Below are 12,362 nucleotides of genomic sequence, written 5' to 3'. Positions count from 1 at the left end.
TTTTGCAGACTTGCAACGCAACTACACCAAAAGTCTCGTCTTCAACTTCGATATAGACAAAATGAGCGGTGCAAACGCCAACATCGCAGCGCGGTTCGTCCCCCTTCATCCACGCACTCCATCATCTATGGACCTGCCACTAACACTCTCTCAGTCTGCAAAAGGAGCTTATGGACATCATGACCAAGCCCACCCCTGGCATCACCGCGTTCCCCGATGACGAGAACATGACTGTCTGGACTGCCACCATCGACGGCCCGGCCGACACCCCCTACGCCGACCTCGTCTTCAAGCTGTCCATGGACTTCTCCAACAACTACCCCTACATGCCGCCGACCGTCCTCTACAAGACCCCTATCTACCACCCCAATGTCGACTTCTCAGGCCGCATCTGTCTCGACATCCTCAAGGACAAGTGGAGCGCCATCTACAACATCACCACTGTCTTGCTGAGTCTGCAGAGCTTGTTGGGCGAGCCGAACAAGTGAGTCAAAGACTTGTCTTTGAACAAGCGTAAACAACGACGTACTGACATGGAATAGCTCAAGCCCTCTCAACGGCCAGGCCGCAGAGCTCTGGGACAAGGACCCCGCCGAGTACAAGCGCCTTGTCCTCGCCCGCCACAAGGCTCCCGAAGACCTGGACGCGTGAGCGCCTTCGCCTCATCTACTTGGATCTGACAGTGTCTCGCGGCTCGGTGCGTCTGACAATCGGCCCGGCATGCTGCTTGACGGCACAGTTTGTTGCGCATCTTCAGCGGGGCGTTAGGTCTTAGTCGATTTCTTGACATCACCTGGGATAACAAGCAGGATTGATATGCTGGGTTGACTTTTGGCTTCGGCATGGAGTTGCATTCGGCGCTTTATATTGGTTCGCATTGCGACGGCGTTGGATAGTGTCAAAGGATAGTCACAGTAACTCGACTTTGATGCCTTGTGGCGTTGCGATCTCAGGACTTACGAATACCTACGAAAAATCTCTGTTTCACAACATGCCTTCTTGATGCCTTTGTTCTGTTGAGTGATGTTGCAGTGCCATGCCATCGGTGGCTGCTTATCCCACCAACACCAACTTACCCAGCCATCCCCTCAGTGTACGACAAAACGTACAAACCTCATTAGAGTAAAAGATGCATCACGAGAATAGGACAGACACAGATCATCATCTACTGCTCGTGTGCGCAAAAACATGGCGGTGTCGCCCAACACAGGCGGCCTCAGCAGTGCGATCGCCTTGCCCCACGCCACTGCCGCTCAACGCGGGATCGAAGACCGGGGTCACGCCGCACCTTCGGAGTCTGCACTTGCGCCCACGCCCACGCGCCCAGCGCCGTCCCCCAGGGCCTGACCGACCTGCACATCAGTTGATCACCGCGCGCCTCGCCGATCAGGGCACGCAATCCACGATTTTGCTTCTTCCAAGTTTTCTAGACTTTCTAGACAACTGAAACTAGACAAGCTGCGCAAGTCAGGTTAGTGACGACGTACATGGCGGACTGACAATGTACGACCTGAGATTACAAAGCCATGCGATGCGTTATGAACTTCTAAATGGAGATTAGATGGGGTCTGGGTCATGGCGTTATGCATGACGGCGTTTCTGAGGTGGTGGTGTGTTGTGGCTGGGCGGCTGGGAAGCCCTTCGGATCGGGGATGCGCAATGGGAAGGTCTGAGTGCGACGCTATTATTTCCGCAGCGGCTGTTGAGGCAGACTTAATATTCTAGGTTTACCACAATCAATTACGGACATTGGATGCGTGGCCAGCCATGTGGGAGCCACTCTGTCCGGCGCCCAATCTCCCGAAGCCTCGTATTGCGTCGCGCGCGTAGCCAGGAAATGATGCGGACCTCTTGTGATGTGACAGGAGGGTCATCCGTAACGGTGCTGACGTAGTGTTCGTGAAGGATGTTTTTGCTCGGACTTGCTTTCCAATGTTAATGACATTTGCATAGTATAGGGGTAGTTCTAGATCAACGTTGTGTACTGATGTGCGGCTTTCAGTACCGCAGAATCGCGGAGAAAAGCAAAGTCTCCATGCAGAGTGGGTATCAGCCTCATTCGTCAGGGATAAAATCCGATCATGATGAATACGCCCGGTTTGATCGGGTAGCACGAATTAAGCGGGAGGCGAATACTCAATTACCCCAGTTGCCAGTGCAGTCATCTGCAGACCCAGAAAGTTGCTGGACAATGGCGAGGCAAGTTTTGGGGCTGAATCGCGATATGCAGTTTCGATCTCAGGTTTGCAGCGTTGCTTTTCGACATAACGTTGCACGAACGAGGGGCGAACCCATCGAAAAGTAATCGCCCTGACATCGTTGTGCTCACTTTCCATGGAGATTTGATGATCTTGTGACGGCAGTTTGTGGTACCTCATCTACGTACCCCGCCATGGCCTCGCAATGCAATATCGCCAAAAGACGGGGTCAGGGGTGCAGATATTATACCTCGGATGCCTTCCAGAACACGGAAGGTCTCCAAATTGGAAGACGCTTTGCAGACCCGATGAGGTCGGGAGTGACGGCTGATCGATGTTGATCTTTGACATCAGCTGTTCGCATGGCTTGCTAGCAATGTTTCTTAGATACACTGGGTGGGCAACACTGGCGAGCGATACGGACTGTATATGCAGGTCAGCGTTGGTCTCGCTGCAGGTGCTCGGGAAGGTCAGAAGCAACCACGAACACACGCTGCTCGTCTACCTGCAGCCGTCGTTACTCATGCACATGTTGAGTAACATGTTCGTTCACGCATTCGGTTATTGTTGCTGGCCGTCGAACCGGACGCGAGGTTCCGACGCGGATGGCTTCTAGTCTCTGATTTAGTCTCCACCATACCGCCTGACGCTGCAGCCGATGATATTCTACGAATCATAGAAGCAGCCCTGCTTGCCGACGTACGCCTGGTCAAATGGTTCGTCGTAGTCGATGAGTGTGGCTGACTGCTAGAGGTGGGGGGGTTGGAGGGAGTGGCATGACTCGCATGAAAACTTTGAAGCACAACGAAATCAGCGAAGAATTATGTAGTCGTTTCGAGACACTGATGAAAGCTTGAAGAGCTGCTGGTATTTGCAGAGTTCCACCATAGCTCCCATAAGTGAGTCGTTCGAGGAAGCAAGCTCCCCACTCTCGGTGGAGGGTTCCGCAGGCACCAAAATAGGTCGGGCTTGGATGACCCTGTCATGGCGCCTCCCGATGAAGCTGATCTAACCAGCACCGAACCCGCCGCGCCGGATGACAGCGCGGGTGACGCGATGCCCCCAACCGAAAGCCTCAGCCCGTGAGGAATCTTTCTGGTCAGGCGATGCGCCCTGGGGGATGGAGAAAGCCTCACTGACAATACTGGAGAGGCAACTGCAGGCCAACGTGAAGCATGGCCTTGCTATGGTCTCAAACACGGACAGGGCAGCTTGGATTCGAAACAGGTACAGCACATACCCGACCCTGCCTGGCGCACCCGGCTCCCAAATTCCGCGCCCGTCGTTTTTAAACGCAGGCCATTTGCTGCCCGCAGTTCTGCCACGAGTGATGGTGGACCCGCCCAGGCTTGCCAGACTCAGCACACCGTGCAGCTCTGGTCAGCGTGTTGGAATATGGCGCAGCACTGGAGATCGAGTCCCGAGTCAAAAGCTGTCGCTCTGCGCTTTTTGCATGCTGTGATGATGGCATCGTATCGTGACGAGCATGCTGTTTTGATAAAACGAAATGGGACCAGTGGGTGTGAATGGCAATGCCTTGCAGCGGCCACAGATTGAGGTAGCACGAGGTACCTTGCAAGCGGGCCGCCGCTGGATTTGGCACCCTGAAGCGTAATCGTGCTATGCCTCGACCGCCCTTGTCGGCACCACCGCCTTCTCAGGCATGTGTGCTGGCCCAACACCGCAACTCGCTCGGCCTCCGTCCAGCTCACTACCCTTCACTTTTGCGTGTGAACACACTGCATCGTTATAGCAACATTGTCTGGTTCTCCCAGCCGTTGATCCTGTGCGTGACAACCAATCGTTTCAGCATCGTACCTTGATATCCGTGCACGCTTGCTCGCTGGATTCCGGGCGCGCTATGACAGTGACAGTCTGACCTGTCTGACGGTCCTCCGAGCAGCGTCCTTTGTTCGTTCCTCCGTCCTCCTCGAGCCTACCAACGCCTCACCCAAACGCCAGAGACGTCTGTGACGGGTCTCTGCCTCGGACCCGACTGCACTGCTTGCTCTTCGCTCAGTGCCTGGGTGCTCTCTCCATGCATTGCCTCTCCTAGCAACATCCGGGTGCGAGCTTCACACCTCGTTCCGCCTCTTTGATTCCATAGACGCCAACAATACCAACATGGCGACCTCGCTGCTCCCCCCGGGCGGCATAGCCCTTGTCGGGGCTCCGGATAGCGACGCCGGACTTAAGGATGACAGACGACCGCCTGTGCAGGCCATGCAGGTGGACATTACCCAGGACATTGTCGACGAGCTCCTGGCCAGTGTCAGGAGCGGAAAATCACCGCAGATAATCTTCGGACGGACTCCAGTATGTGTGCACGCTTGGTGTTCCTGGGTGGTTCGACCCGGAATGGGGGCTGGCACGAGCTGGGCTAACCACAACAACAGCAACTCAAGTATGGCGACAAGACGCACATGCTGCAGAGCAGCAGCGAGCTCCACCGATACGAATTGTACAAGTCCAGCGGGACTGGCAGCCCGGACAGCCTCGAGTTCGCGGGCATGATCAACCACAGTCTGATGGTACACAAGGCGGAGGACGTGACGGCAGGCGTAGACTCGGCGCTGGAGCAGCTACGGAGTAACATGGCAGCGATATCAGAGTTCAAGGAAGCCAACAAGTATGCCTCCCCGGTATCCCATGGCTGCCCACGATCTCTGGCATCAAGTCGAGAGACTCGAGCACCCCTGTCACGGATGATTGCCATGATGAGACCAAGTTGTGTATACCAGGACTGACAAAGATTGCTGCAGGACCATTGTCGGCGATGCTGCTCCCGGGCGCACACCAGCCCACCGCCGCTTCCCGTCGACGGGCTTCAAGGCATCGCACCTCGCTCCTTCTATGCTGGGCTCGCCATCGCTCAGCGCGTCGTCGTCGCCCATGCACAAGCGGGCTCCTACCTCGCAGCCGAGCAACAGCCATGACGTGATCGTCAGCGCGCTCCGAGTGCCCATCATCCACCTCCTTGCGCGGGAGCCCGCCACCGAGGCCTCTCTCGCCGCCACCTGCAGGACGTCGCCGGCCAACATACGAGATGTCTTGCCCAAGATAGCCAAGCGCTCTACTGCCGACGCCGACAAGTGGCAGCTGACAGACAAGTCGTTCCGTGAGGTGAATCCGTTCAAGTTCCCCTACCAGAGTGCCGAGGACCGGCAGCAAGCCATTGATGGCGCCATCAAGTCGTTCGACCGCCAGCGGTTGGCAAAGGACGACAAGCTCTGGCAGATCCTGCTGCCCCGTGACCAGAGAGGCCAAGGCATATGCTTGTCGCGTTCGACGGTGAAGGCGCCGGAAGCTAAGCCCAAAGCCAGCACCCCAATGCACAAGATATCTGATCTCACCAAGAAGAAGACGGTCACGAAGAAGGCTGCGGAGAAGCCTGCAGTTGAGAAGAAGCCCAAGGCCGCCAAGGAAGTGGAGATCAAGCCGAAGTCGTCCATGAAGGAGAAGTACTTGGCCCGTGAGAAGGCAGCCGCGGCCGCGAAGGAAGTGAGCGTGAAAGAGGTGAAGGAGGAGCAGCCCACAATAGCAACAGCCCCAGCCTCTTCGACGCCTTCAAGCTCAACTCCTCGCCCCGTCGCACCTTCCAAATCCAATACACCTGCCGCCGACGCCTCGAAGATACGCAACAAGAAAGCCCCCGCTTCAGAAGGCACCACCAACCCACGCGCAAAACCCAAGATGAGTGGCCGCGATTCCCAGCGAGACCGCCCCGCCAACCGGCCCTTCAAGCCCACCATGCCCATCAACACCAAGCCGAAGAATCCCTCGCCGCTGTCCGCCTCGCCGCCTGTCAATGCCAGCGACTTCGAGGACTCGCACCCAGTCCACAAGGCGCTTGCGGCAGCTCCATCGCCCGCCAAGTCCGGTGGTAACTCTGACCGTTCGCTCAAGCGCAAGGCGAACGACATCGACAGCGACATTCACAACCACAACCTGGCTGTGAAGAAGCCGAGTGGCGACCGCGCAACTCCTACTCACACCCCCTCACACACCAACGGCAAGGCCAACGGCTCTACGCCTTCCAGTACGAGCTCCTTGAAGCGCAAGTCGGACGACTCTTCCTCCTCCAACACTCCCACCACCGCGCCCAAGGTCCGCAAGGTTGCTAACATCGACACCGGCCTCGCCTCGCGCTACCACCACAACAACCCGCGCGCATCCCCAGGCGCCTCCTCCACATCGACCACCTCACCCTCCATGCCCAACTTGAGCTTCCGACAGACTGTCGAGCTCTCGCAGAGGTTCCAGAAGTACTATAAGAAGTACGAGGAGCTGTACTGGCAGCTGACGGAGGCGGAGAAGCCCCCGACTGAGGCCCAGAGGAACGACCTCCTGAAGATGCACAAGAAGCTCGAGGAAATGAAGAGAGAGATCAAGGCGGGTGCCGTGCACCGATGAGCACCACACACTACCCGTCACTCACGACGCTGCGCTTAGTGCGCATACGACTTACTACATTACAACCTGCATATATACCCACGGCCTACCGATCTCATAAGGATGGCAGCGAATTGCATACCCACAAAAAGGTGTTTGGGATCTTTCCTACTGGCGGCGTTTGGATGGCAAGACCGGTCACGGATGCATTTGGGATACGGTGTTTTTGTATACTTTCTACTTTCCTTATTCATCAATACGTGTCGCCCACGATCGCTCTCTACATCCACGACTGCGATGATATCTTAATGCTGTCGGTTACAGAAAAGGATCATCTACGAACAATTGCATGGCGCAGTAGCTCTGTTTCAATCACTTCAAATCAATACAATCCCAGATGATGCAACCTTTCTCAACATGAATAAACTCCGTGTGAACTCTGTCCAGACATGCCGATCACTTGGTGGTGCCTGTATACTCCTTGAAGTCCGCTAACGCCACATGCTGAGTAAACCTATGGATGCTGCAGCCTGCATCAATACCACGTCCAGCACGTCAAGACCCCGAATAACGATATTAGAGACCACAGATTAAAAGCATTCATCTGTAGCTGCAATGGCATCACAATCTAGATCGTCGCGTCGATCGCCGCTCCTAGGCCCGCTCCCCGGCAAAGACGCCCAACGCCCAGATCCCAGCCGCGGCCCACGATGGTGCAACAGCCGATCGCGCAGCTCTCGAGATCTGCGGCAGCTACCCCCCTGCCAAACGTCATCCATTCAGCCCTACGCGCTAAACCTCCGCTCTAACGCTCTCTTGACGCCATCTTGAGCACACCACCACCCGTCAAGCCGTCAACCATTGTGTGCACGTTAATACCCGCGCGTGTCCCTGCTACCTCATCACTCATGCGCTTGCTACGTAATCTCCTCTCCAACTTTACACGTTCAGCACGAACAGCTCCGAAACGCGAATACGCTCACGTTCACGACGTGCAGATTAAGTGGGAAAGAGCACCAGTTCAAAATCACGGGGAAAAGCAACGGGAAGAAGCCGGCAGTATGTCTCTAAACGGTACGTAAGATCACATGGTTCAATTGAGAAGAGGAAACAAGACATCGGGATCCCGCATTGGTCGTCTCATGTCTCAAGTCTCAACGTTCGGGAACCAGCCAAACGGTTACGCGACATCCCGATCCTGTGTTCATTTGCATGAAACAGTTTCGTCGCGGACTCGGGATCTTCAGGCACGCGTTTCGCAGTCTCAACGTCGTTCATGCACTGCGACGGGTGTTTGCGATTTGATAATGAGCAGGTGGCATGTCCATGCCAGACATATACAAGGACCCCCATCACCAACCCACCACGGCTAACACACCACAGTCTTCAAGCAACCCCTTGCGCTCCACTCGACACAGCCCCTAACCGGCTTCACGCGCTCAGGCTATTGCGAAGTCCCCGCCTCGGACGCCGGCAACCACGCCATCGCGGGTGTAGTATCGAAAGAGTTCCTCGACTTCTCTGCCGCGCGGGGCAATGACTTGCGCCAAGTGGGGTTGACGGATGGCTGCAAGTGGTGTCTTTGTGTGAGCAGGTGGAAGGAGGCGTTTGATGCGAGGACGGGCATGGATGACAAGAAGGTGCCGAAGGTTGTGCTCAAGGCGACGAATGAGAAGGCGTTGAAGGGCGTGGCGATGGATGATTTGAAGGCTTTTGCTGTGGATAAGGAGTAGAAGTAGAAGGGTGGGGTAGATGGGCTTGTATTGCTATTGGTACTACTGAATGATGGACATAGTACATGGTTGGGGATACAGAGACCTCTTGGACCATGGCACAGCGGACATACTTGCGTTGTGCCAACAGCTCGTAAATCTCATCATAGACCAACAGCAGCCATCTCTTCTTGCACCTCATCACTCTTTTCAATATCCTTGATCCCCTGATCAAGCGCCACCTCGACATTCTCCAAATCCCTCTCTGTCATCTCCATCAGCACCTCGGGATGCGCTCGCAGCTCCGCAATCCAAGCCTCAAACACCTTCTGAGCCCTCTCCTCAGCACTAATCTCAGCATCCGAGTCGACGGTAATGGCAGCGATGGCAGCAGTGTCCTCGGTGGTAGCATTGGCAATTCCAGTGGCATGCATCATAGTCTTCTCCGGTTCAACAAGATCCCTCCTCCCCATAACCCTCACACCGGCATAATAAATCTTCGCACCAATACGGCACAGATGTTTGTGCTTTTCCTTCCTGCATTGATCGTACATGTCCTCCTTGAAGTTCTTGTCGATTTTCTTGCGGGCTTGCTGTTGTGTTGTTTGATTAGTTTGTGGCTCTCGTGCATGGGAGAACACCGAAGGAAAAGACCAGCGCGGAATTGTGGGGCAAAAGGGAGGGTGAACTCACATGACCCAGCCTCCCCTGGCGCTTGAAGTTTCTATACGCAAAGTCATGGCGGATACATGCTGGTTTGACTGACTGACGTTAGGTCTCTATCTCTCTTTCTCTCCGGTACCAGTAAACTCACAGTCCCACTTAAACGGCCTGTCATCAACGCCTGTGCAGGCATCCGTCACCCAGTCCAGACCCGTAACACCGTACGAGGCCTCATGGTTATGCCACATGTCCATGAAGTGCCAGAGAGGCTCGACAAAGACCATGTAGTTCACGGCCTTGGCTTCTAGGGTGTGAGCCGTCATGTCTTTCTCGAGTTCTGCGGCGGCTTTCTTCTTGTCTTTGTGGGCGGAGGCATCGGGGATGAGGATGGCGGTCAGGGTGAGGAGGTTGAGAAGGGGGGTGTTGAACTTCATGATTGGCTGGTGGCTGGTGGTTGATGAGAATAGGGATGGGAAGATGGAGGATCAAGGTGCTAGGAGGGAGATGTGGAATTTAAATGGGGGCATTTTATCGTGATACTTGGAACGGTAAGATAGGGGACAGAATTTCATGATGTATTCAGTCTGGCATGGAGCCTAATGGAAGTATACAGTCCAGGGATGAAAGGGAGTTTTGATGACGATGGACGAGGGGGGAACATGACAGGTAGACGTGGATGACTTATCTTGTCTGGAAACCGACCCTTGAAAGACTACACGTATTCGCTGTGCTTGATCACGATGGAGAAGCGGGGAGGACGAAGAAAGGAGCGTGATGATGCATTTTGTCTGGAATTGAACCCTTCAAAATTACACGTATCCCCAGTCTAGAGCTTGTAGAACCAAAGAACACCCCCTTGGCGCCGACCAGAAACGCCCATCGCTGATGCCTAGAATAATGATCAAAAAGCGACCGAATAGCACTGCGCCTCCTTAGAGATGCCTGTGGGAAGACCACCCGATGCATATTCTCGTGATTGTATTACCCCTCTGTTCCCCATCACACGTCATGCACTCAACCAACCAAAAGACCCTTCACCCCGCTGCCAAACCAAACCAAACTCCTCGCGGCGAGTAGACCCGGGCCAGCATACGCGGGCGGACCCATGCCTTTGAGTCCACCCACGGCCCTGATTTCCAAATCTCCAGCCACGGGAACGTTGGTCCTGCCCTTTTGCAGAATAGCAAAGCGGAGCAGCACCTCCAGACACGTTATGCAGATACTCAGGACAATGAGTACGATGATGATCCACGTAATCTTGGTCATCTTCTTGTCGCTGATGGAGTCGGAGAGAATCTCGCCCAGATCTAAGAAGACTTGGCATCGCTCGTTGAGAACTTGGATACGGGGTTTGATCTCGAGGTATTCGCGGACGGCGGTGTAGAGTGGGTGGAGGGTAGGTTCAGAGTCCCAAAAGAAGCTTGGGGTGTCGAGCATATTCGATGCTGGGAGAGTGGTTAGTAATGGGTGGGTCGTTGGAGGGTGGATGAATACGTACATAGGTTCACCTCGACACGGCTGGTGAAGAGTTGTCCAATCATCTTGACTACATCCGTCCTCCTCATGCCCAACTTTCCAGTAAGTGCTAAGCGCTTCGGTACGTATTGCGCGGCAAGCATCGTCCGGCTCATGCTCTCCTCAAACAGACTAAGCTTGGTGCTCTGCGCGATGGCGTGGCTCATGGCTAGCTTGATCATGTGGTCTCCGCTCTTGAGGGTAATCATGTCGTTGTAGACGCGGGGACGCTGAATCTCGGGGTTGTATTCGAAATGGAACTCTTCCGTCTCAAAGTCGGACTCGGCCAAGGGTCGGCTTGCGATGTTGATTCCGGTAGCGACGGCGGAGAAGGTGAGGTCGGCCAAGATGTCCTTCTCCTGCTTCTCTGTGAAGTTCCAAAAAACGACGACACCGTACGAGAAGACGAACATCTCGCCAAAGGTCAGCGCATTGGGGGCGATTCTGGAGTTCTCGGTCGAGTCTCGGCGGTCGTGCATGCCGTCCCAGGGCTGGTCGAGCTCGTGGTCGTCGCGCACGTAGTATGTCTCTTCGTCGCCAAAGTAGCCTTCGTGATGATCGCGCTGCTCGTTGCGCTCGATTTCTTCGTCGAGCACCGTCTTTCCGCCTGGGCTCTTGAGCGCCGGGCTACTGCGGACCCGGTAGCCATCGTTTCCGGGCAGAAGCGGGAGGTGGTATACGGTGTAGAGGCAGTCGTCGTACAGCTTGGTGCGCGCATTGTGGGTGTCCTTGACGAACTGAGCGGTGCTCTTCATCTTATAGGCCTGGGCGGTGCAGTAGGCCGTGACGCGCGAGAGCTTATCCGTCCGCTTCGCTTTGGGCAGGCGCTCGGCATAGCTCTTGTCGTTTGGCCCGCCCTTGGGAGTCCGTCGCGCAAGGTCTTCGTCGGTGGGCGGGCCCTCGTACTCGTCGTCGTCAAAGTCGCCCTTCTCGTCCTCCTTCTGGCCCTCCGTCTCGGGCAGCAGGACGAGCTTTTCGCTGAGCTTGCTGGAGCGCGTGGGCATGTGCTGGGGGATCAGGCGGCCAGTGAGTCTGGGATCGAGCGGATGGCGGCCGCTGGGGGTGCGCGTGTGCATGATGGGGCGGTTGGCGTTGCCAGGTGGGCCGCGTCGCTGCTGCTGCGAGGGAATGTCGGAGGCGTACTGCAGGATGTTGTCCACCGAGATCAAGCGCGCGCCTGTCGCCTGTCGCTGTCCTGCGCCGGGTCGTTGGGGTGCTCGGGGTGCAGCGTCGCGGCTGTCGGTCATGAGCACCGTCGGCCCTCTCTTGCTCTTAGCTGTTGGCCCGCTCATTTTGCTGGTCGCTGCTATCCACTCCGCTAGTGCCTGTAGCTGCAAGAAGGTTTGGCACGTCAGATGTCGCGATTGCAAGCGATTGGAGGATTAGTGCGTTGGGCTGTAGAGTGCTGGTAGTGGTTCCGATAGAGCGATACAAGGCGCGACTGCTGATGCGCGCACTCTGCCGATAATGGAGGTAAGGTGCACTTCGACGTTGTGAAAGCCGGCCGCGGTTCACGTCATTGCGCCTTGGCGTGCATGCACCAACTCCACACCTAACGGCTCGCCAAACGTCAATCAGGGGTGCATACATCTCACGCTTGACTACTTTCTTATGGCATTTGAGCGCTGCTAAAGATGAATATCAATTGGTTGGGGGTTATATCTCAGTTGAACTCGCTATTGATCGTCTCACAGAGAACGCCTGAACACCATGCTCTAGAAAGAGAACAGCCGTCCATTACCAGAACATGGCCGATCCAAGCATCGGTTCAAAAACAAAGGAAAGCCTGCTGGAGGTCGGATGGCGACGAAGCGAGGGGGTATCTTCTCCATGTCCCCGCTGGTCTTGATTCCCTCCGCGCTTCGCATTCTGACAACGCCAA

The 12,362-nt window shown here is 55.6% G+C and overlaps 5 protein-coding genes across 5 annotated transcripts; 3 read left to right on the top strand and 2 right to left on the bottom strand.

Moving 5' to 3' along the window:
• Nucleotides 1-61: 61 nt before the first annotated feature.
• UBC11 (Ubiquitin-conjugating enzyme E2 11) lies at nt 62-651 on the top strand (the record flags this gene model as incomplete). Its single annotated transcript, XM_051433892.1, has 3 exons — nt 62-93; nt 155-484; nt 543-651. The coding sequence occupies 3 exons, from the start codon at nt 62-64 to the stop codon at nt 649-651; spliced, it is 471 nt and encodes a 156-aa protein (XP_051292410.1).
• A 3,671-nt stretch (nt 652-4,322) lies between these two features.
• J4E90_004326 (uncharacterized protein) lies at nt 4,323-6,611 on the top strand (the record flags this gene model as incomplete). Its single annotated transcript, XM_051433891.1, has 3 exons — nt 4,323-4,514; nt 4,595-4,827; nt 4,961-6,611. 3 exons carry the CDS (start codon nt 4,323-4,325, stop codon nt 6,609-6,611), a joined length of 2,076 nt encoding a protein of 691 aa, XP_051292409.1.
• An 887-nt stretch (nt 6,612-7,498) lies between these two features.
• Nucleotides 7,499-8,323, top strand: J4E90_004325 (uncharacterized protein; the record flags this gene model as incomplete). Its single annotated transcript, XM_051433890.1, has 2 exons — nt 7,499-7,664; nt 7,974-8,323. 2 exons carry the CDS (start codon nt 7,499-7,501, stop codon nt 8,321-8,323), a joined length of 516 nt encoding a protein of 171 aa, XP_051292408.1.
• A 143-nt stretch (nt 8,324-8,466) lies between these two features.
• Nucleotides 8,467-9,399, bottom strand: J4E90_004324 (uncharacterized protein; the record flags this gene model as incomplete). Its single annotated transcript, XM_051433889.1, has 2 exons — nt 8,467-8,891; nt 9,117-9,399. 2 exons carry the CDS (start codon nt 9,397-9,399, stop codon nt 8,467-8,469), a joined length of 708 nt encoding a protein of 235 aa, XP_051292407.1.
• A 580-nt stretch (nt 9,400-9,979) lies between these two features.
• J4E90_004323 (uncharacterized protein) lies at nt 9,980-11,772 on the bottom strand (the record flags this gene model as incomplete). The annotated part of the gene is made up of 2 exons (XM_051433888.1): nt 9,980-10,410; nt 10,464-11,772. 2 exons carry the CDS (start codon nt 11,770-11,772, stop codon nt 9,980-9,982), a joined length of 1,740 nt encoding a protein of 579 aa, XP_051292406.1.
• Nucleotides 11,773-12,362: the final 590 nt, after the last annotated feature.

Source organism: Alternaria incomplexa (genome assembly GCF_024043165.1).
Source record: "Alternaria incomplexa strain BMP 0042 chromosome Unknown scaffold_5, whole genome shotgun sequence".
NCBI lineage: Eukaryota > Fungi > Ascomycota > Dothideomycetes > Pleosporales > Pleosporaceae > Alternaria > Alternaria incomplexa.
The sequence above is the reverse complement of the archived record's forward strand: the minus strand, read 5'-3'. Positions and strand labels throughout refer to the sequence as shown.